Below are 23,465 nucleotides of genomic sequence, written 5' to 3'. Positions count from 1 at the left end.
CGATATCTTGAAGTGTACGGGATTGCAATTTGCTGGAGGTTAACGGTCACGCGCTTGAGAATTGACATTCCTGTATGTCCGAATTATTTGTCTTCACATACACTACATTTTATTACATATACTAATTTATTTGTACTATTTAACGGAATATCAATAATTACGAAATTAATAATAGGAAAGAAAAGATAGACCCTTTCATCATCAGTTTGTGCATGCAAATAACCATTATGTGTATTTTGATAGTGTTTCGAAAGTATCTAATTCGATTTATCAAAAATCTACTTCGATATTTATGGCAGTACTTTTTTGTTATGCGAGGTATACATTTGTTAAGTTTCAGATACTATAAATCACTTAAGATTCAAGTAAAGTGTTCGTATGTTTAATTGTAGATGGGTATTGTACCAAAAGGTGTACTATAAAGGGCATGTGTGTGTAGTGATGGAAGGGGACAAAATTAACCTCAAGAATATTAGACCAAAAGATAAAGACATGATTGTTTATGACTACTTCGATGAAACTGTATCCTCATTAAAGCCTTTGGAAGGTGTAAGTATTATTTTACTGTTTTATGATTTAAAGATATGGAAAGTATATCAAATTCGGTACTATACATATTCACGATAATGCAATATTTGAGACAGGGTTGCCGGTCGAAATTTTCAAATTTGAAGCCCATTATATTTCATTAATAGGTTTATACGTAGTTAAAAACAAAGTTTATACAAAAGTATTTAGACTCCAAAAGGAATTAACCGTAATAGTGATAGTCTTGTATGTTTTTTATAATTTTGGTTCATTTATATGTTTCGAAGTTTAATGTAACGTCCATTTTCGCTGAACTAGTACACATTTTTGTTTAGGGGCCAGCTGAAGCCCGCCTCCGAATGCGGGATTTTCTCGCTGTGTTGAAGACCCATTGGTGACCTTGGTCTGTTTTCTGCTCTCTGGTCGAGTTGTTGTCTCTTTGACACATTCTTCGTTTCCATTCTCAATTGTATTAGATAAAAATCTAATATTAAAAGTTAAAGTTTCAGTAAAAAAATAGTTTTCATTGCATCTTGTCCGTTTTATATTATTTGTTAGATTTATTTCCTCCGGTATAGTCTGCAATACGCTAGTTTTACCCTGAAACTGCATGTTTCAAGTTATGAACAGATGACAACGACTATATTATAATTGTGGTAACCTTAGTCCCGTCCTCTTTTCTTTGATTCTGATATCACAGAATGAGATTTATCACCGTATTTGTACTACTATCAACAACATGAAGATGCCGCATGCGAATTTGGATCTTACTCTTCCTGCTCATCTGAGATCATCTCCGGTTTGTGGTCGGGTTTGTGTTGCGCAATCTTTAGATTTCGCGAAAGTCTTTAGAAACAAAATTCATTGATTTTTTTGTGTTTTTGTCATATTTGTTTTTTGCCATGGCCTTGTCAGTTTCCCGGCGACTTATAAGTTTAGAATATCGCCTATGTATCTTCAACCTCTGTGTTATTGTCATATAGCAAAAATTAAAATAGCAAAAATACCTATCTCCAAGGAAAATTGGAAAGTCCCTTATCAAATGGCAAAATCAAACGCTTAAACACGTCAAACGAAAGGAAAACAACTGTCATATTCCAGCACTCTACTCAAAGATGGCGGTTGCAATCTTCAACTTGCAGTTAGGTTGAAGGCCTTCACTTCTATCTTTTTCAAGTGTGTAATAGGATTTTGTGTCTTAAATAAGTACTCAATACCTCTTCTATTCCGATGCAAAGTACAATTGATAAAGCATGGTGTTTTGTGCTGTGGGTTTTTGATAGTTCTCTTTTTACGAATACTACTATATATAACATTAATATGGTAAAACCAGTGTGATTTGATTTTAGGATTTCTCTGAGGAACCAAAGATAACGGTGTACGCAGGCGATTTTAGAAGCCGTTCAGTAGAGTTTACAAAGGATGTTCTGGACTTGAAATGGTATAATATGAATGACCAAATATCTTATCTCGAGGTACATAGTGGAGCGTAAGTTGATTTTTAACGTTTATTTTCTAGATTATAAATTGTTTCTCATACGCTTACCGAATTTGTCAACGATTTCTTCTAATGTAAATCATCGCAGAAACGGAAAGAGGTATTACTCAGTAGTTACCAGGCTCTTAATTAATTTTAACAACAGGCGACATCACGAAATTAAAATAAATAATTTTCTATTTATTGTCTTTTTGACCTGAAACTTATCTGTTTATTTCACATTAAGAAAGATAATTTTGACTGAAATCGCTAATTTGATATTTACAAAAAGTCATCCGAAAGGTAATAGTATAAAATTGTAAAGCAGTATTTGCTGTTGTTTCGTCATATGTTAAATGTTAACCTTTCAATGGTATTATATGATACAAAAACATAATTTATTTTATGAATTATTGTGCGTGAACTATTCCAAATATACTACTTTTGAATATTACATATTATTAAATGATATTAGCGTTGAAATCTTAACCATAGTAATTCCACATGCTTCACTGTCAATATATAGATCAAACATAAAACTTATTACATCGAACATTTTTCCAAAAAACAACTGTGCAGTATTTCACGTTCTTAAATTGCAAATCATATTATGTTTATTTAATAGATGGATTGGATTTGAAGCTGTGAATTTCCGTAGTTTTCAGACCCTGTATCTTCCAGGAAAACATGTACTTTCATCCACAGAAGGAAAATTTAGAAATGACACACTTTCTTCTCTTAGAGCTATACAAATAGTATGTTTTATTTTAAGTAAGATGTATATTCTCAAGGTTATTTAATAAAGTAAGTTAAATATCAGGCGAGTGTTCAAACAGTGAGAGTAGCATAAATGGTATAGTTCAAGGTGTGTTTAATGGGTATTGATGCCTTCATTTCCTTCCACCCCGCCACAAAAGCTTGCACACTTTGAACTTTATCATAAATTTTGTTCGGGATATCAGGAGATTTTTTAGGTTGAATGTATACTATTTGGTGTGTTTAGCAGGAAAATTTATCCACTTATCTCATATGAGCTTTTAAATTATAGAGAATATTTAAAATAACTTTTCTCTTTAGGCACAATGTCGAAAACAAAGTTTGGTATTAGACGATGATTTTACGTATTCCCTTGTGTCTTTCTTCATCCATGTGTTTGAAGTTTGCAATTTAAAGGTCATGGGAAACAATTTCTAAACACAAGCAATTCCATATTTTATTGATTGTTTAAAAACTATGATGGCGTCAGAGTCAAATGACAGTTCTGCACCAAAGTACGCAAACTGTTTCATCCAATTTATCACTCAATGAAACGTACAGCATTTTGAATGGATTGGATTATTTGACTGTTTTCGTACTTTCTGGAAAACTAATATATCTTTAATACCGCCATCATTACAACATGTCAAACTAATTTGTTCAAAGAAACGATGCACATTTATTCTTAGTGCTTATATACGTTCATTATATCAATTTACAACTAGTTTATTAGTGAATGTGAATCTTATTAATGTAATGCGTGGAACATAGCCAGGCAGAGTATTATACTTTCATAAAGCGCCGCAACAGGTTTATTTACGAATAGATATACATGTTAAGTACTTGCGAATGATACAGGATCATTGCAAGACCTAAGTCCTTTAGAAACTTAGACATTCACAACAGTAAATAGTCCCAAGCATGGACAATTGATAAACATGTTTAACATAGGCCTGCCTCAATTCCAAATGGGATAAAATGGGATAAGGGAAAGCAAGATTAAGGAAATGACAAGGTTAATGGCTTGGGATAAAAAAAACATGTTTATTTGAATGACCCGAAAACTAATAAAAGATACCGGGCTTATAATTTGGTATGCCAGACGCGCTTTTCGTCTACATAAGACTCATCAGTGGTGCTTGAATCAAAACATTTAGAAGGCTAAATAACAAATGAAGTTGAAGATCATTCAAAATGTAAATTCCGAATATTTGTGCAAAATGATGCCCAGGCAATATATGCATATGTGTATAGAAACCTTAGTGAATTCAACATTTTTTGAAAACGAACATATCAATGATATTTTATGTCCATAAAAAAAGTACTGACTAATGGGCTAGTGATACAATCGGGGGCCGTAACATGCGATGACATCGACCCAGTGGTTGTATAACTTTTCAATTTAATTATTAAGTTGTTTTACATGAAGAATGACGGTCGTCAAATTTGCTATATTGTTTCTTTTCTCCATTAATAATTTGGTGTTGTAAAATATTAAGAAACACTGTCGATAGTTAAGTGATGAGTGTGTTGTTCAATTCCCTATTAATCAAGTGTTAACACTTGAGTAAGAACACATATTAACTGTATATGTATACACGTTTTCATTTAACAATGCAGAATTACATAATACTTTTGTTTTGACTATGTTTAAATATATCGTTTTATGTATATTCAACATGCATTTCATAAATGCGTGTCTCATTATAGGTTCCACCCGTGATGCCTGTTATTGTTGACAAAATAGAGTTTCATCTGGACCAAAGAAAACATAAGGAAACCCCGGTCACTGTATTTTCATGGAGGCAGAAAAACAATACAAACACTGACCAGAAGTTATCGATCACCAAGGACAAATCTATAAGAAGAGAAGATACATACGAGTTCCGCTGGAACCAAGGAACAAGGGTATCATGTGAGATATAAATATCATATTAAGAAAAGTCTCATCAAGGAACATTCTTTAGATTGCAAATGAGTGTTATGAAGCGTGTCAAAGAAATATTTGTTCTCAGAAAATACTTGTTCGTCTGAAACAGTCATTCAATAAGGAATATATTTACATGTATATGTTCTGTCTCCTCTCGCGTTCACTTACGATCTTCTCAGTAGAAATTGCCTATGGTTGGAACAGACTGCTCTCAAAATGTCAGAACACTTTTTAGCTATTCTTATACATTTTGGGGTATTTCAAGACAGTTCACATCTAATTTACGTCAGAATTGCCATTCAAGTAATCACTGATGATTTTAACCTCGGAGGTTTTTCTTTGTTTTAATATGCTTTCATGGTTATATATCAATATCTTTATACAATTGTTTGTAGTAAATGTTTCGCACAAACTCTCTGTCCCCAAACCCGCCTTCGGATTTAAAGGAGGACCGGAAACAACTATTTCACTAGGAGTTGAAACGTGGTACGACATTGGATCGACAAAAGGAAATAAAACCGCCAAAGAAGAGACCTGGAAAGTTCATTATCCGACATCAATAGCACCTAAAACTGAGTAAGTAACCAAGTTTTAAGATAATTGTCTGATTTACCTTTAAGTGTTTTGAAATATAAAATATAAAAAAAATTTCCGTCATTGGACTGGTGTTGTGTCGTTGGGTTGCTGTCGGATTGTCTTATACTTGACATCATATATTTTTAGTGTCAAAACAGTTGTATACGCCGTGAAAAATCTAAATGAATACAAACAATGTTGGACATAAGCAGAAACACAACAAATTCAACAACACCATATACCAAAAAAGGAGATTCCTAGTGATGTTCTTTGAATTTCATCCTTGATCTTCTGTTATTCTACTGATCCAAAACATTTAATTTCCCATACAAATACAGCTATATAATCGCCTTGCCAGTTTCCGTGCAAGCATCATTTCCACAGCGCTTTTATCAGCAATCATTACCGGACAGCAAAGTAATTGGTCGAAGAAGCAAAATACGACGACGTGAACGAGAGCAGAATTGATATAGATAGTCGGACAGACATCTTTATAATATGCTATGGCATTTTTCCTATTATTTATTCATCAAAAATATTGTTAAAATTTTTACAAATCTATTTTATTTAGCAATAGTGTCCTATTTCAGATTGTGACATTTTTGTTTGAGTATGAAATCGCGATGATGCACGAATAGCAGTTGAAGTTTATCTTGCCGACGCACCCGTATAGTTATTTTCATAGTTTATGCAATTTGCTTCTGCTAAATCGATTTTGTGGGATTTAAAATAGGTTAAATACTGTTGCCCATAGTTCATTTAATTGATAAATTCAACACTTACTGTTATCTTGATGATATATTTTCGTTAAAAAATCAAGAATTCGCTAAATATACTGCTGAAATTTACCCAAAGGAACTTACTTTAAATAAAACAAATATTAACAACAATAACTGTCCTTTCCTAGATTAAGATAGTTCAGTGTTACACCAGAAACTCTACACAAAAATTTACGACAAAAGGGATGATTTTTCTTTCCCTATTGTTAATTTTCCTTTTTTTAACGATAATGTTCCTTTGGCACCGTCTTACGATGTTAATATATCCCAACTCGTTCGTTATGCCCGTGTCTGTAGTGACGTTTTGGATTTCAATGAGCGTAATCTTTGTATTACTAGAAAATTATTAAGTCAGGAATTTTGTTACCACAAATTACTTAAAACCTTTCCTACATTCTTCCATAGTTACAAATATTTTGTTTGCAAGTTTGGCTGTACCTGTAGAAAACTTATTTAAAAATGGAATACCACATCCTAAATTTTACGGTGATGTTGTTAACCGAGCCCGGACATTTAGATATGATCCGGGTAAACTTATCAATCCTTTGAATAAACTTATTCTAAAAGGTTACCAATTCAACACTGTAATTAAATCTTTGAATATTTTTTTTATTGGTATAAATATTGATTTTGTTACCATTAAATTAAAACTATACTAAATAATACACATATGGACTTTCACGGTACTACAATCTGTCGATACCTATATTTTGGCTTGCACAAGGTCATGTTTTTCTCTGACTATTAATGACGTCTTTATACTAAATCTATTGGATGTTGGATGTGTACTGATTGATATTTAAGTCTTAGATACATGATTTTTTATTATTTGTTATTGACTTTGACATAGCTGTCATTAATGCGAATACTCTCAAATCTGTACTTAATGTCTTTTTTGTTGTTAGGGATGAGAGATGGATATATACCCTGCTACGTCCGGTCTGTGTATTTGTTTGATGTTTTTTCTTTGTATCGATATGATGAGTTAAGCCTTTTTCAACTGATTTTTATAGTTTGTTCTTATGTTGTACTGTTACACCACTGTCACAGGTTAGTAGGAAGGTTAAGCGCTCACAAACATATTTAAATTTCCTTTGAGTTCGGTATTTTTGTTATTTTAATTTTTATCAATTCAAGACTTAATGACAAGGGATGCTTATAAATGCAGCTGATACTATATTTTCCAGTGTATTTTGATCAACTGACCTTTTTCAGATGATTTAAAACTTTCAGTCCACACAAAACAAGTAGGCATAACAAAATGTATGACACAATTTGCAAGACATAAATACTTATTTCAATTGCAACTGACAGTTAATAGAAATTGACTTTTGTAAAATTATTCCTGTGCCATTAATTCGTGTGTACAGAATACATGTCTTTAAATCCAACATTGCAAGACGTTAAATGATCCAAAAGCATTCCGTTCTACAATTCTAGCATAATCCTATAACTTAAAGTTCCATTATAAAGAAAACGTCATGTCACTTAGGGATACGTGATGACAGTATTATTTTATGTTTTAACAAAGAAGACATCACAGTAACAGCAAGGTCGACATTATTGTTTGGCTTGTTAACAAACGAAGAGCATCAAAATTACTGATTTTATGATATCAAGAATAGTTGTCTGATCTTTAAATTTACCGATTGTTTTCTATTCCCTATCATGATATTTTGACTGAGTCTGGATGCGAATAGAATCGATGGAGCAATATCTAAATATTGTATTATGTAGTTAATAAACGGACCACTAGCGTTGAAAACTAACAATACAAAGTAAAATGAATACAGAATATGTATTACTATTAATGCAAATAATATATATATATACAACATCATGTGTTTGTGGATTTTTGTTGCCAGTTCCAGGGAGACAAACAACCCGATAGTCAATGAATTGAAAAGATCATATCGGGGACCCTATGATAACATAAATGTCAAAAATATCCTTCCTACGTGCAAGAATGGACTGGACGGAGAACCCCCTCTGTTTACACGAACCTCTGCAAAAACAACAATCTTTCCGATTTTTTATTTGCAAACAATCTGAATTACGTGTACTGCGGAGATGACACCTCCTTTCTGTTACCAGAAGTGGAGGGGATTCATCTCGATGGCAAGAGTGAACCCTAGGAAATAATTTTATACCCTCCGACATAGAGCCGGTAGGGTAGATATATGTGCCAGAGTTCTAAGTCCTTTTATTGTCTCCCTGAACCGCCAAATGAATGGATAACTCATAAAGTCCACATTCACCGTCAAACATTGGGTTCAGAATAAAATGCCGTTTCAATTAAAAATGTGTTCACGCTACTATGCAATGACAAATAAATATTAAAAAAGCATATAAAAATAAGTTTTTTTTCCAATGGCATTGGCCAATAATACTCTTTGCAAATGGTATTTATGAAAACAAGCATATATATATTTATATATATATAAATAACAACGACAGCGGTTAAACGTATTTTACTTGTAAAAATATTAAATATATTATGTTAAACGTATCAATTGATTATCTATCTTTCCTTTGGTCTTTGAATTAGATTAACGCTGACTTCGACCATAACAGAATCCAACTTGGATGTTCCATTCACAGCAAGTCTTCACCAAGGAGACAAGAAATGGGAGGAGACAGGTACTTACTTTGGAGTACAGTACTTTGGTTTTGTTACAGAATTCGACGAAAAATTTGTCTAAACTATTGCAGTGGAATATAATGTTTTTCCATTGAAACAACACAACTTTGTGTTTGCTTTTTGAAAGTATTGACATACTTAATTTGCGTTTTGTTTAATTAATTCATAATATTTCAATTAATCTTTGATATCTTTTATTCTATTGATTAATACCATGTCGTCTTTGCTAATTAAAATGTGCTGTCTGTTTTTAAAAATCATCTTACATTACCATAATGTTATTACATCCTTTTTTCAAATACGACACACTCGTCGTCTTAACTGAGATTTTCACTTTACAGCACATCGTATATTAAGATAATTGAAATCGCCTATTAATAAATTGTTGTTGTAAATGTTGGTAGGTGATAGTCTGCCTTTCAACTACTATGTATACAGAAAGAAAAGAGGAATACTAATTGTATCACAAATAACATTAATAAGACTAAATAATTGGCCTGACAGATTTTATTCATTAATACAAAAAGTTTTTATTTTAAATTATCATCAATACCCTATTTCCCCTATGTGATCCACATAACTATGGCAACATCTCAAGTCTTAGATATCCGCTAGTATACCAAACATAGTTTCGTATTGAAATTTAGAAGATCAAATCTAACCAAAATTGGACCTTTTTGAATCTTATGATTTGTGAAACCACATTGAAGCACATAAAATAGGAAAGTAGCTATAAACAGCCCAGTAGTCAGAACTTCTGTTATCATTGATATGGTCATAATTACAAATAAACTGTTTACGAAACTTTGAATTGTTCAAAATACTAAGGATTTTCTACCCCAGGAATAAATTACCATAGTTGTATTGGGCAAAACATTCTTTAATTTTGAGTCCTAAATGCTCGTCAACACCGTTTTTCATTTGGCCTATTTAAATTTTTGTTTCGAGCTAAAATCAGCTGAAAGACAATGATGAGTCATTTGTAAATGAAACGAGCTTCTGGCGTACAAAATTTTGATCCTGTTATCTATGATGCGTTTATTTCTGATGTGCCTCGTTTTGGTAGTAATTAGTTACATACAGAAACGTGATAGTTACAAAGAGAGACTGCCACTAGGGAACATGTTTTGATGAAGGGTTTTTAAAAATTCGTAATTAAAGCCCTATTAGTAATCACCCTGAAAAAAAATTGTCCCCGAAGTGCTTAGTCGAACAATCTTATCACTTAGCCACAGCTTATAATTGTTAAAGAGTGGTGAAAGACACCAGAGTGACTTTCAAACTCATAAGTTGAAAATAATCTGACAACACCATGGCAAAAAACCAAAAAAAAGATCAAAAGAGACATACAATGATACACATGCGAATGATATTAATCTTTAAACTCGCATATTAATCTGTACGAGCCAGAGGTTGAATCGTGGTTCTTCATAGTGATAGTTTCACTTTGGTTTCAACCGATCGATACACTCTGCATAAAACGTCTAGGTTATTAATAGTAATTATAGTTGATTTGAAGGATTTCATTGATAAAACTTGGTCAAATCACTTCGAAATTAATAAAGTCCGAGGGAATTTCTGTAAACAATATTTATAAAAGACTGATTCTTCATAGCAGAACACTACATAAAGATACATATGATTACTCCCAATCAGTTCTACATTGTTCCAATGAACTGCACTAAATGTATGTCTAGATAAAAAAAACCACTTACATCAGTATAACTATTTTAACTGTGGATGATGAAACATTCATTGAAAATTGCAACTTGAAGAACTTGTTATTACTCAAAACTGGTTACTGTTCATACTTTTGATGAAATATGCTTCAAGTCTTAAACGCATATTTTGCTTGATTATTATTTAAATTTCTCAATTGAGATCTTTGTCAATATAACAACAAGCAGAAAAATAATAAAAGCTATTACTACGCACTATTGATGATGTTTTGTTAATTTCTTGTTTCGTAAAATCTCATGCTACCATACCAAAAGTTCTTTACAGCGGACATTATATTTAATCTGCTATACTTCCTTCACAATTGTATCATTGTACGGTTAATCGGTTTTGACCTAATGGATGGATTTGGGTTCAATGTGATCTTTCAGATTGGGTTTCAGTTGGTTGTTAATATAACAGTGTTTAATTGCAACGCCTGATTCTAACGATAAACACCCGATGTCTGTCTTAGAAACAATAGCATGATAAAGTGTTCTGAATAAGGGTTTTGACGCTTTCGAACATGAATATGTCGAAGTTCACACTATTCCGACGCAAAATTATGATGAAAAACGTGCACCTTTCACGAATCAAAACTTAGTTTCAAATTCAAATCCTTTATTAACTTTACGTACAAATCAAGAAGTGTAGGTTTTTGAAAAAGTTTTGCAACTATAAAACTTGAAAAAAAGGATAACAGGAGTATCCGTATATTTAAGTGTCAGTACATAGCATTTACCGAACTTAAAGACGCCTTTAACCGAAGCATTTATGTAGTTGACCAAGTAAATATGAAGCCAATTTAAGGTACATACAAACATGCTATTTCCTATGGATTCTAAAGCTTTTGATTACTAGTGGTACAGTCATATTTGGCCAACAAATGTATGTGTTGTATCTAAAACAATATGTTTTACCAGTCTTTTCTCTTGCCCCTTGGAAAAGCTGCAAAACTATTTTATAACTTAGAAAACTTTGCATTGAAAACGGATTAATGGAGATTCAAATCATGCGTAATACGAAAACATCACAACAAAACAAAGCAAGACATATTTGACCATGCTCTGAAAAATTCTAATAATAAAAATCATAAAAAGAATCTGCTTTGAAGGAAATAAGTTATTATAGAAAACGGTTTGAATTTTGAATCATTATGCCATGGCGTTGTCATTTTGTCTTCGACGTATGAGTTGGAATATCTATCTAGTATTTTCCGCCTCTATTTTATTCCTGTTTGTCCATTTTTCAGATTAATTTGTAGAACACGTAATATTTGTCTAATAAAACTGCATATTGAATATCATTTACTGCCATCACTGGTTCACCATTAATTGTTCTAATCACAGACTTACATGGAATCTATGCAAAAGTTTCCAAAAAAATTAAATAAAAACCATTGGCTGTTTTATGAGTTGTTTTTAAGGGGTTCTCTTGTGTGAAGCATCATTTAAAAAAATAATGTCTGATGTAAAACTATCTCTCTCCCAAATGTACACTACGACATAAATAAGGTAGTGTGCAATATATCAGAAATGAAATAAAACCACACCAAGTCAATATGTTCAATCATTGAAATTGACTTTGGTGTCAAGTGTACGTGTAGCATTGGCTAGACCTTCTGTACACACACTACTTAGGAATGTGTTCTCTTTCACGCACCTGTGTAACTGGTATTTGGCACTATTTAATTCATGTACAGTATATATTTAATGTTATAACTGCATCTATAAACAATAACTTCATTAAAATATATAATACTTATACTTACCATCACCCGGTTTTTGGTGGGGCTCGTGGTGCTCAGTCAGTTTTCTATGTTGTGTTTTGTATACTATGTACTGTTGTTTGCCCTTTGGGCGTTTTTCGTGTTTAGCCATGGCATTGTCAGTTCGTTTAAGTGTCCCTTTGATATATCTCGCCTCTCTTTTTCTAAGATACAGCATTCATAAATTTGTAAATCTTTTAATCATAAAGACTACTGATGTAAATATAATTAATTCGTTAAAAGCTCCAAATCTAAGGGAGACAGCTCATGTTTTCTAACCAATTTTATTGGTCGACTAAAACAGAAATGCCTAACTATACTCTTACCACTTGTGGAGTGATTTTAACTTGTAAGGCTAATGGCGTATTACACAAACTCTAAAAGTTCTAACTTACTATACCAAGCTAAGGGAGTCATAAAAACAAAAATGTGATAATAAATATACGGACTAATATTTTGAATGAATGGAAACACTTTTTCGTCTTTCGTCTAATATGCCGCTATTTAGAAGAATATACGGACTATTTTTGACAGTAATCAAAGAGTGATAAATGCACAACCGCCACAAATAAACTAAAATTATAAAACTTATGTTCTCGAAGCAAAATAAATTACTCCAATGTGCATCTTTCATACTTGTATTACATACATGCGAACTGAGTAGAACGAAGTCAGAAAATAGAAACTATTATTATTATAAATATAGTAATTAGATAAATGATGTTTATAGTATTTCAAAATAGTTCTAAAATCACTCTGCTTGGTTATTGTTCTGGTTGCTCTTTTCGTGGTTTGCGATCTGCATCAACCCTCTATATAAATTATTTTGATGTTCTTATGTTTCTTTTGTTCCATCTTTCTTTCTTTTCCATCTTAGTGTTTACTAAATACTGTTTTGGTAAATATTGATTACAAGTAGCTTTTGGTGTTGTCCCCAATACCGTCTAAACGTAGGGTTGTGCATGATGGAACGAACAAATGGCATTCACAGAATCGGTACTAATGTTGGAGGGGTTGGTACGACGAAGTGCTTCTAGTTGTCTAGTTGTCTAGTTGTAATACAATATGTAGCCTTTAACATGTTTAAATATGTTAAGAAAAGGTGATTTGATTAAGTCGTCTAGGTAGATGAAGCATATATCTACGTGCAAATCTTCTAGTATCTACTTGATGAGGCGTTGGTAGGATGCTGTCGTGTTAATATGCTAAACGGAGGTATGTTTCACTCGTAAAAATCAAGTGGACCGACTGTAAACGTATTTTGTTTTGTTTTGTGTGTCTCCACCACCTCTGAAGAAGTTCACTAGGTTTAAGTGTGCCTTAGATTGTAGACTTATTGAATGCATTTTCAGTGACTGAAACTGGCTGTAGATCGCAAAGAATCGTGTTTGACGAAACTTTTATTGTTCTGGTTGTTACATTTCTGACGTGTACTGGTATGCTTTTTTATTTCGTTACTGATATGGTACTAACGTATGGTTACATCTAAGCCTGGTGGCATTTCTGCACTATCAGCTGACTGCAAAAATCCACAAACTAGATAATATGGTAATTCGTGGTCCATGAATCCCTAAAGAACGACATCTTTATTAGGTATTATGCGGATGGTCAACCTATCATCACTCTTGACGATGGCAAGTTTGTAGCATCTCTTCTGCAGTTCTCTATCTCTAAGAAACAGACATCTGAACGTAATATACCAAGGTGTACGTAGATCTGCTGTTGGATGAACACGTGGCAAAATTCATTGCTTCGCATCAGTCATCGTCGCTGTCAATACGATGACTTCCAGAAGAAGTAGTACTGTCTGGTTGTAAGTACTGTCTGGAATTACTAATAGTAGACAGTACTGACGTTTTGTTGATGTAACTTTCCTCGTAATTGTAGATCTGTTAAGATGTAACCAAGGTATAGCATATTATGGCAATCTGCACACTCAATGTTAAGAATATGGTTGAGTGCCTGGATAGGACTGTCAGCAAGGTACTGTCGATGGAATGAGTAACTGTTGACTGTAGAACCAGTTTATAGTAGTTTTGATACTTGAAGCCCATTGATGACTAAGATTACTCTGTTTTGGCTTCCTAGTAATCCGTTTGTATCACCTGAGGATTGTCGACGTTGGTTCATCTTGGCTTCAGTATGCAATTGCTAAAGTTTGCAAAGTTTTCTGGAGTGGTCGATTCTTACCTTGCAGGTAAATACATAGTTACCTTGCTGTCCACATTTGAAGCATACCAAAGGTGTCCCAAATGTTTGAGATACAGGAATCTGAGTAGGAGCAGGTTGGTATTCAGCTTCTCTCTAGTCTCATTGAGGACGTTGTGTTTTATGTCTTCTGTGACATACATGGCGTTGTATCATGGTTTGTTTGGTTGGTCATACGTGGCAGCTAACGGTGTAGTGATGTGTAACTAAGTGAAGCCTGAAAAAAACTGTAAATACCAGGAAAGAAATAACTTACCTTATGTTTTGTTGAAAAGTTGTTATAAACCTACAATATAAGAACATATATACATGCACACAATGCTCAACACAAATATATGACAATCACTGATACTGCACAATGAAATTCACAAAGTATTTGTAACTACAATCAATCAGTAAATTTACATCAAAAACACAATACAACTATACTACTAGGAGGTAAAGGGTCAAATCAATCAGAATTACTAAGTAATCTTCATATGTGTAATCTATGTCCAGAAAAGAAAAACAAATATATCAGTTTCGAATCCCCCTTTCCCACATTGTTCCCAGATAAAAGAAAAAAATAATGAAATAGTGTCAAAAGTAACAAAATATATAGACTTCACCATATCAATAAAACAATGAATGTTCAATGGGGTACTTTCTAAACAAAATATCGAAAACCTCAACTTCAACGACTGACCAGTGAACTAAAGAATTTAAAACAGTAATTCTAACTGATAACTACAATGCCAGTAAAGTAAGTCAGGTAAGAAGAAACTATGCAAGTGCAACAAGTGAAAGTGTATGCTAAATGTGAATTACACCTTACATTCAAATCAATTCAGGTTCTAAAGAAATACACAAATGCACTATGTGTGAACACCAACACTGTATGTTAATATGAAGTAAATTACCCTAACAATCAAATGAAACTTTTTGAACAATGCTAAAAATTATCAACAACCTATTTTTACATAAACATTTAAATATAGATACCAATCATGCCAGGAAATGTCTAACGAATAAAATACCGTAATACATGTATATACGTATATTGGTGTTAGAAGTGAAACACATTTTTAAAGTATAAAACTTTAAGAGAAATTAAAAATTAACCCAAAGATAGGCTAAACACACATCATGCATATATTAAAATGTGCATCTTTTATAAGAGAGGCAAACTATACCAAAGGGATACTCATAAGTCGAAAAGGAACTGACAATGCCATGTCAAAACACAAAAACAAAAAAACGAACAAAAAGACAAACAACAGTATATGAAACACACCATAGTAAACTTAAGACACAACAGCACGAACCCCACCAGAACCGGGGGTGATATCAGGTGTTCAGGAAGAGTAAGCAGATCCTGCTCCTCATGTGGATTGTGGTTACGAGAATTGGAACATATTTGTCGTTATCTATGAAACAAATATTATATTACGGTCAACCAACTGGTGATGTCGTCCCTAAGCATCATTTATTAGTAAGGTTGAAGTTATTCCTACCAAATCTTTTTGGATGGTATCATGATTTGGTTTACACTTTGTCACAGACGACCACGGATATGTTCAAATTGTCTAAGTCGCAATCCCGTCCTTCTTTCTCCATTTGGGGCATACCCAAAGAGCCTTATCACCGAATTTGTATTAACCATGATAAACACGAAATGTTCCTCATGTGGGGCAGGATCTGCTTACCCCTTCAGGGTCTACTTTCTCAGTCTTAATGGTTCAATGTAGTGTTTTATAAACTGCCGTTTTTCTTTGCGTCATTTTTCGGGCTTTTTTGTCATTGTGTTGTCAGTTTTTTTCTCTACTTTTGATTTGTGATTTGTCTCTTGTTTTTTCTATACAGTTAAGCAAACTAAATTTCATTTTCTTAGCCTTAAATTTCTCACGTACCGATATACTAAAGTAATTAACAAATAGATGATTATGAGTAGTATTTTTTAAATTACGTTAAGGGATAAAATGTGTTCAATGAATAAAATTAAAACGCCGGGTACAGGAGGAGAACAAATCGTGCAACTGAGAGTGTCGGCTGTTGTATACTGAAAATTCCTTACAAATGAGATAATCAAACATCTTCATGGTTTTAGTTTCAGAGCTTTTTCTTTGATTAATATAATTTGTTTTCTTATTATTGAAAACGACGTTGGACATGTTCGTCGAAGTTTGGACTTAGAAATACTAGTGTTCATGTATTTGTATGAAGGATGCAGGGCCCAAATTTCAAAATGAGACGACTTCGAATTTTTTCTGAGAGTTCAAAACTTATATGTACCTCCCAAGTATATTTGTTTCCTTTTAAGTAAAACAGCCAGTTTAAGATTGTTCTTACAAGCTCCTAAATACAACAGTCAATGGAACAAGGATAGTTGATCAAAGATGCCTAGATCGTTCTGATCTGCATTAGTAGGTCGCTAGAAATGAGTTTGAGATTGTGTTTCCCCCTTTGCGGAACATTGGACATTAAGGACCAAAAGGGATAAGAACGCGTTGTTCCTTTCAATTTCTACTTTAGTCCAATTATAAAGTCCATGGCTAATTTAATAAAAAGAATAACTAATCCAAGAATTAAAATATCGAAAAATATTCAACTGACGATAGAACAACACTGATAATTAATTCCTGCGCTACGCGTCTAGGTGAGTATCGCAATAATAAGAACTCGTATTCTAATATCTGATACATATACTTGTGTGCCAATTTTCCTGAAATCGCAATTATAAATCGCTTTTTTGGCCATTATTGACAAATTGCAATAATAAATGCACGCAATTATTTCTGAATTTACAGTTCCTAAAGAAAAGGGTAAACTCTTAGTTGCATTGAAAAGGTCTTGCGATGGCAAGCAAAAATATAAATGGTTATTGGGATGGACATATACAAATCAACAGTTTAACATTCACATAAATCAAAGTCATAGGTCATCAACCGTTGTATGCGACACATCATATCTCGGTGTTGCACTCATGTGGCCAATTATCCAACGGTTAGATGAAGATCACGGTTGTATGCAAAACGCCGTCCTGTAGTAAAAATATTCACATCAAATATTACAAACAAGTGTCAAAAGATAATTCACATGGACAAGATTGTATGAGAAGAACCAAAAGAGGGTTGATTGATTGATTGATTGGTGTTTTACGCCACTTCCATCACTATTGTACTATTTTGTGGCGGTCATTTTTTATTGGTGGAGGAAGCCGGTGTACCCGGAGAGAACCACCGACCTTCGGTAGGAAAACTGACAATCCTAGTCAATTAAGATTGGAGTCGAGTGCACCTGCACCGTGCGGGATGCGAACTTACAACCTCAGTGTTGTCAGGCTATTGATGCAGCAGTTCGACTGCTTAGACTACTTGACCACCGAGCCCCACCACAGGGGGCAGAACACAACTTCATAGATTTATATATACACTAGAAAAAACCCGTGCGAGCGCGGCTTGAAGACTACTTGAAATGTATATGGTAATACACAGCTTGGGTTCGTGTTTCTCAAACTGTTTTTATGCACTGATGCATTATGTTGATAGTTTTGATTAGTTTGTCAGTTCTTCTTCCATAGGAGTTTGAATGTCCAATTAGTAGCTTCTGTCTCGGTGTTACACAGGTGATCCTAGAACGGATGAAATAACTCAGAGAAGAAGAAGACAACCGATAACACTGATGAATAAAACATTTCTCAGTGGTGCTAGTTTGTAGTATTTCTTTTTTTTTCGAAAGGTGCGAGTCAAGTTCTGTCTCTGTGTGATGCGGGTGCTCCAAGAACGGGGAAAATAACTAAGAGAAGACAATCTAGAACTCTCTGATGATTTAAAACATTTCGTCAGTGGTGCGAGTTTGTAGTATTTTTTTTCGAGTGGTGCGAGTTCTGTGTGACATTGGTGCTCCGAGAAAGGAGGAATTTACTAAGAGAAGAAGAAAACAATCTCATGATTAAACACACTTCTTCGAAATTGATATATTCCTTTTTTTTTTAGTGGTACGAGCTTGATAAAGTGATGCAAGCTGTAATAAATAGTGAGAGTGTTTGAGTGGTGCAAAACAAATGGAATACAAAACCATTCCCGCCTTCTTACAAAACATAGACGGTAAAGAACCAGCTACGGATCTTTATATAGGGTTTAATTAATTAAACATCGCTAATTAAAGCAATTACTATATGAAGTTATAAAGTACATTGCATACACTAACTATTTATTTTTATATAATACTTCAGACGATCGTCGGCTCGGAGACAAACCGGCTAAAAAATGTTGGTCTACAAATTTAATAGTATAGATACATATAATTCGTCTCAAATTTAGCCCAACAATGTTAGATCTTCAAATTTGCATTAGCAATTTTTTGTTCTTCCCTCAGCGGGATTCGAACCCTTGCGTCTGTGACATCGTGGCAACACCGCCTGCACCGTGTCCAGCGCCCTAGACCACTCGACCACCTAGGCTACATAAAAATATAGCTTTCGGTGGTCGATGTAATACCTTTCCTCGGCGGCTTTATATAGCTTTTGCATAATAACTTCATGTATTAATGACAGAACCAGATCACCATAATTTTTAAAATATAATACAATATTGCTTCGCTGCATACGGTTGCTTTATATAAATTGATATGTCATACTTTTTATGACTTTGGAGTTAAAATGACAAGGTGCAACATGTTTATGATTCTTGAAAAAATGTATGCTTTCAGTGTATTCATCTAGGTAGCTCAGGGGTCAGAGCAGCTCTTAATGAGAAGGTCTTAGGTTCAAATCCTAACTTAGTTACACTGAAACAGTAAATACAATAAAAGGAATCTTGACATGTTTACATATAGTAATCATTTAAGATTTGGCCCACATCTGTCTATCTCGTGAATTATCAATGTACATGTAGCCAATATTTATGATTTCTACCAGTTTTCACAACAAAAACATTAAATTGTGACTTTTTGTGGAATATTCCAGGACACCAACTCAATATGCAGTGAAGATGTTACTAAATAGTCGTATGTGTGCTCTTTTTTTTATGAAACAATTTTTTTTCTTTGCTTTACAAGCAATTGGAGAAAACTTGGTACATGTAATTCAGGCTCAAATAATTTGACATTATTCATATATGCTTTCAGTGTATTCAACTAGGTAGCTCAGGGGTCAGAACAGCTCTTAATGAGAAGGTTCAAATCCTAACTTATTTATACTGAAAAAGTTTCAAGACAATAAATGAACATCTGACGTGTATTAAAAATCATCTAATATTTCAATATTTTGGACATATCTGTCTACCCAATGTTAATTCTCATTGTACAATATCTGTCATTTCTACAAATTTTCACCACAATAACTTTAAATTGTGACTTGTGGGGTTTTTGTGTAATTTGATTGGATTGGACGTTTACAGGAAGATTTTTATACCGGTCGCTAGATCTTGGTTTTGAAAAGTCCCAGTAATTGCAACAAGGGCTATCCATTTCACTTAGGAGTTCATTTGTGTCAGAATTATCTTCTGATTCCCATAGTACCTCATCTTTAGTTTGACTTAAGCTTTCGTTTGCTGAATTTCCCCCGAATTGAAGTAAAAAATATCTGTTTGATTGTTCTTCAAAAGCGTTATCTTTGTCAGTAGCCATTTTGTATGTTTGTTTTGTTTTGTTTCGTTTTAGCAGACGAAATAAGTACTTTAGACTTGTCTGAAAAAGGGTTGTTGTATTGTGGTAGACAATTTTTTCCTATTTTATAACTTGATATGAAATGTTTAATCTAGAGTGTATAATAAATGTGCATTTAATTAATTAATTTTTATTATTAGTTTTTACTTAAAATTTTATGTTCACTATAAGTCTTTTAAATCATTTAAACTGCCACCCCCGCATTGTTGACATTTGTATCGATAGATTGATCTCAAGAGTTCAAATAAGGTCAAATAGTTCAGTTCTGAAAAAAGTAGTCCCGGCAGAACTTATCATGACTGCGGTCGACACGCTTTTATCAACTTCTCGTTTCAGAATTTAAAGTAATTTTAGGAAAAAAGAAATGGTTGACATCGGAAAATATGTAGTGCAATTATAATTTATTTGATTATAAAAATTTATTTGGTGACTTATCACTATTACAATATAAGGCAATATGTTAGGAGAATTTGTTGATAAGTCCTGCTCACTTGACAAAGTCTTCTCACTGCACGCGCTAACATGATACGAGTTTTACGGATATGTTGAGGAAGCTGATATAGCGGTACGGAAGGATGATAATGTTCATTACCATGCCGCCACATCAAATTTTAATTTTATTATACACGTCGAAACATGTGACAACTTTATGACAGACATTCTCCATCTGATAAGACGTGGTTATACCGGGCTAACACCATAATATATATATAATTCGTCTCAAATTTAGCCCAACAATGTTAGATCTTCAAATTTGCGTTAGCAAATTTTTTTCTTCCCTCAGCGGATATAGATACTGTATATATATATCTAAGGGTATTATATTGTGTTTCATTCATAGTGGTTATACTGAACTATGTCACTATTATCTATAAGTCCGTAAAATAGACATATAATAACATGTACTATGGACAAGGTACGGGGGAATACGGAAAGCTTACTGATGAGAAACAAAGGACTTAATTTTACCTGTGTCGAACAGATAAATTCGTGTTCTACTAGAGACGTTACCATCAATGTTTACTGAAACATTCCGCACTTTTGAATATTTTGAAGAAAAAAAAACTGACTAACTATCGTTGAAATCCAATATACTAAAAATACTTGAATAACTTCAAACAAAGAATGTTGGCAATATGTTCATGTACATTCATGTTTAAAACGGTTGTGTAACATTACCTTTACGAGAAGCGTACGTAATTTACTTTCGTGACATTAAAAACTTTAAAAAAAATTAGATAAAACCGTTTGATTGACGCACGCTTTATTACGTACGAAAGAAACCTACGATCATGATATTATGTATTCAATGCTATGTTTTGCTTTGTTCGTGTACCTTTATGCAAATGATTATGTTTTAATTTTAAAACATCGCAAATTTTAATCATTTGAAAAAGTATTTGACAACATATTTGGTAAAAATGGATCATTGAGATAAATGAACAGTTAAATTATTATCTTCCTTGAAATCGACATCTTCCTCTGCTAATTTCAGCCAATTATATGACGTATTGATTTCATTTGGAATGATACTGCCTTCAACTCACTAAAAAAAATTTGCAAATGTTTTATGTTTATAAAGTTTTACTTCTAGATTCAAAATGTGAATTACATATTTTTGTTTTTGTTTCATAAGTCGGTAAACATAAGAATTGAATGCCTTTTTATTTAACACATTTTAGCACAGAACGATTCAGCGCTTCATGCAAAATGTGATGGTTACTTGCTTGCCTGTGGTATACATTTTCCAAAATTAGCATTCAGTTCTATAAAGGGGAGCCTATTTTCAATTCATATCATACATTGTACTTGTTATATGTTATCTAATTTACTGCACAAATATGGAAAAGAAAGGATTTGGGGTATCCGTCAATGACACAAAATCAGTATATGCACAGAAAATAAACCCACAAAAAGCAAAGTAACAGCGCTTTTATTGCTGTTATTTATCTCAAAGTCACACTGAGGCCTTCAACATGAAAAAAAAAACGTTCACCTCACTGCAAGTCTAAGATGACCCCTAACACCGGTTTGAGTTGAATTCTTTGCAAACTGACGATCACGTTACAACTGTGAATTGAAGAACAAAGCCATGAAGTATAATAAAATAAATCTGGCAAAGATATCAAACATGTACTGTTATAATTTAACCCGACAATCACACTGAAGCGTGGAAAACACATTACAAACATTTAGACAACCTTGTGGCACAGCGAGATATATGATAGATAATTTGGCAGGAAATAACTTGTGTTTAGGGCAAATAATTCGGATAGACTATGTCAGATGTAACACCACCAACTCGGGCCTGGTAAAAAAGGAACATACTGGAAAGTAGTACACATTTGAAACAAAATAGTTCCAACGCATAGGTGTAAATATAAAACCATATAGAATATATTTTGGAAATTTATATAACAAATATGTATGAATGAATTCTAAAATTGAGGCATATATTGCCTGTTCCCCAGAGGTATCGGGTCCGTTCGCGCCCAATAAACGTTCGCCCCCCCCCCCCCTCCCCACCTTTGGGTCTGTTCGCACCCTATATTTATTCAAATACCAGTTGAAAAATTAGATGTTTTTTAGATGTATTTATCAAAATATTTATATTTTCATGAATACAAATGCGAGAATTTTTAAATGAAATATTTTTTTTGTGGGTGATTTGATGATTAATTTTTAAATGTTAATAATGTATGACTACTGTTAATTGGTACTAGTACTTATAAAGATAAATTTGGTATTATTGTTCTGTTTTTGAAAATCATGATTGTTATAACTAGCTTTGATGTAAATATTACATGTAGTTAGCTTGAGCAAGGATTTGTATAGTTATACAAATCCTTGGCTTGAGAAAAAACAATTAAGATTTTAAATGAAAAATATGAAAGATAATTGTCTCAGTGGAACCACGCTTTCTTGCTTCAAATCAGTATCAGACGAAGAGAACAGCCAACAAATTCGTTGTTGTCGTGGCAATGTCATTGTGACTAGTTTGATAGCCGTTTGGTAACTTCCGCCTTTCTTCTACAAGTCTTATATAAATGAGCTTTGTCTTGATCATCATAACAGTTTTTGTTCATTATTCATTTCTTTAAAATAATTAATAAACACCAAAGGAAACCTGTTATTTTTTTAGAATGTCGCTTTTATTTTAACAATAAACAATAAAAAATAACTTATTTGTTTCAATACACTAACTAAAACACGATTAAAAAATTATTCAACAAAAAACAAAAAAAGAGTGCGAACGTGTGGGTGCGAACGCGAAAGGGGGCGAACGTGAATGGGAGCGAACGTGATTTTGGGCGAACGGACCGGATTCTTTCTCAGATATGATGTACCTGGTTTGGTGCATCCAAAGTTCCGGTAACCAGTAAGTATACGATCTGATGTGTAAATAACGGTATATTGCAAGGCAGCTAAAGAGCGATAAT

At 33.2% G+C, this 23,465-nt stretch overlaps 1 protein-coding gene across 1 annotated transcript in view; it reads left to right on the top strand.

The window, feature by feature from the left end:
- LOC127710433 (very large A-kinase anchor protein-like) overlaps positions 1–10,622 on the top strand; it is a 432,438-nt gene extending 421,816 nt beyond the window's left edge. Inside the window, exons 16-19 of the mRNA XM_052216259.1 lie at positions 2,631–2,760; positions 4,472–4,676; positions 5,087–5,267; positions 8,595–10,622. Coding sequence (XP_052072219.1) covers positions 2,631–2,760; positions 4,472–4,676; positions 5,087–5,267; positions 8,595–8,748 — 670 coding nt within the window. The 3' untranslated portion in view covers positions 8,749–10,622. The remainder of the gene's footprint in view (positions 1–2,630; positions 2,761–4,471; positions 4,677–5,086; positions 5,268–8,594) is intronic.
- The last annotated feature ends 12,843 nt before the right edge of the window (positions 10,623–23,465 follow it).

The sequence above is a fragment of the Mytilus californianus genome, unplaced genomic scaffold, assembly GCF_021869535.1.
Source record: "Mytilus californianus isolate M0D057914Y unplaced genomic scaffold, xbMytCali1.0.p SCAF_8, whole genome shotgun sequence".
Lineage (NCBI taxonomy): Eukaryota > Metazoa > Mollusca > Bivalvia > Mytilida > Mytilidae > Mytilus > Mytilus californianus.
This window is presented reverse-complemented; position numbering and strand designations above follow the sequence as displayed.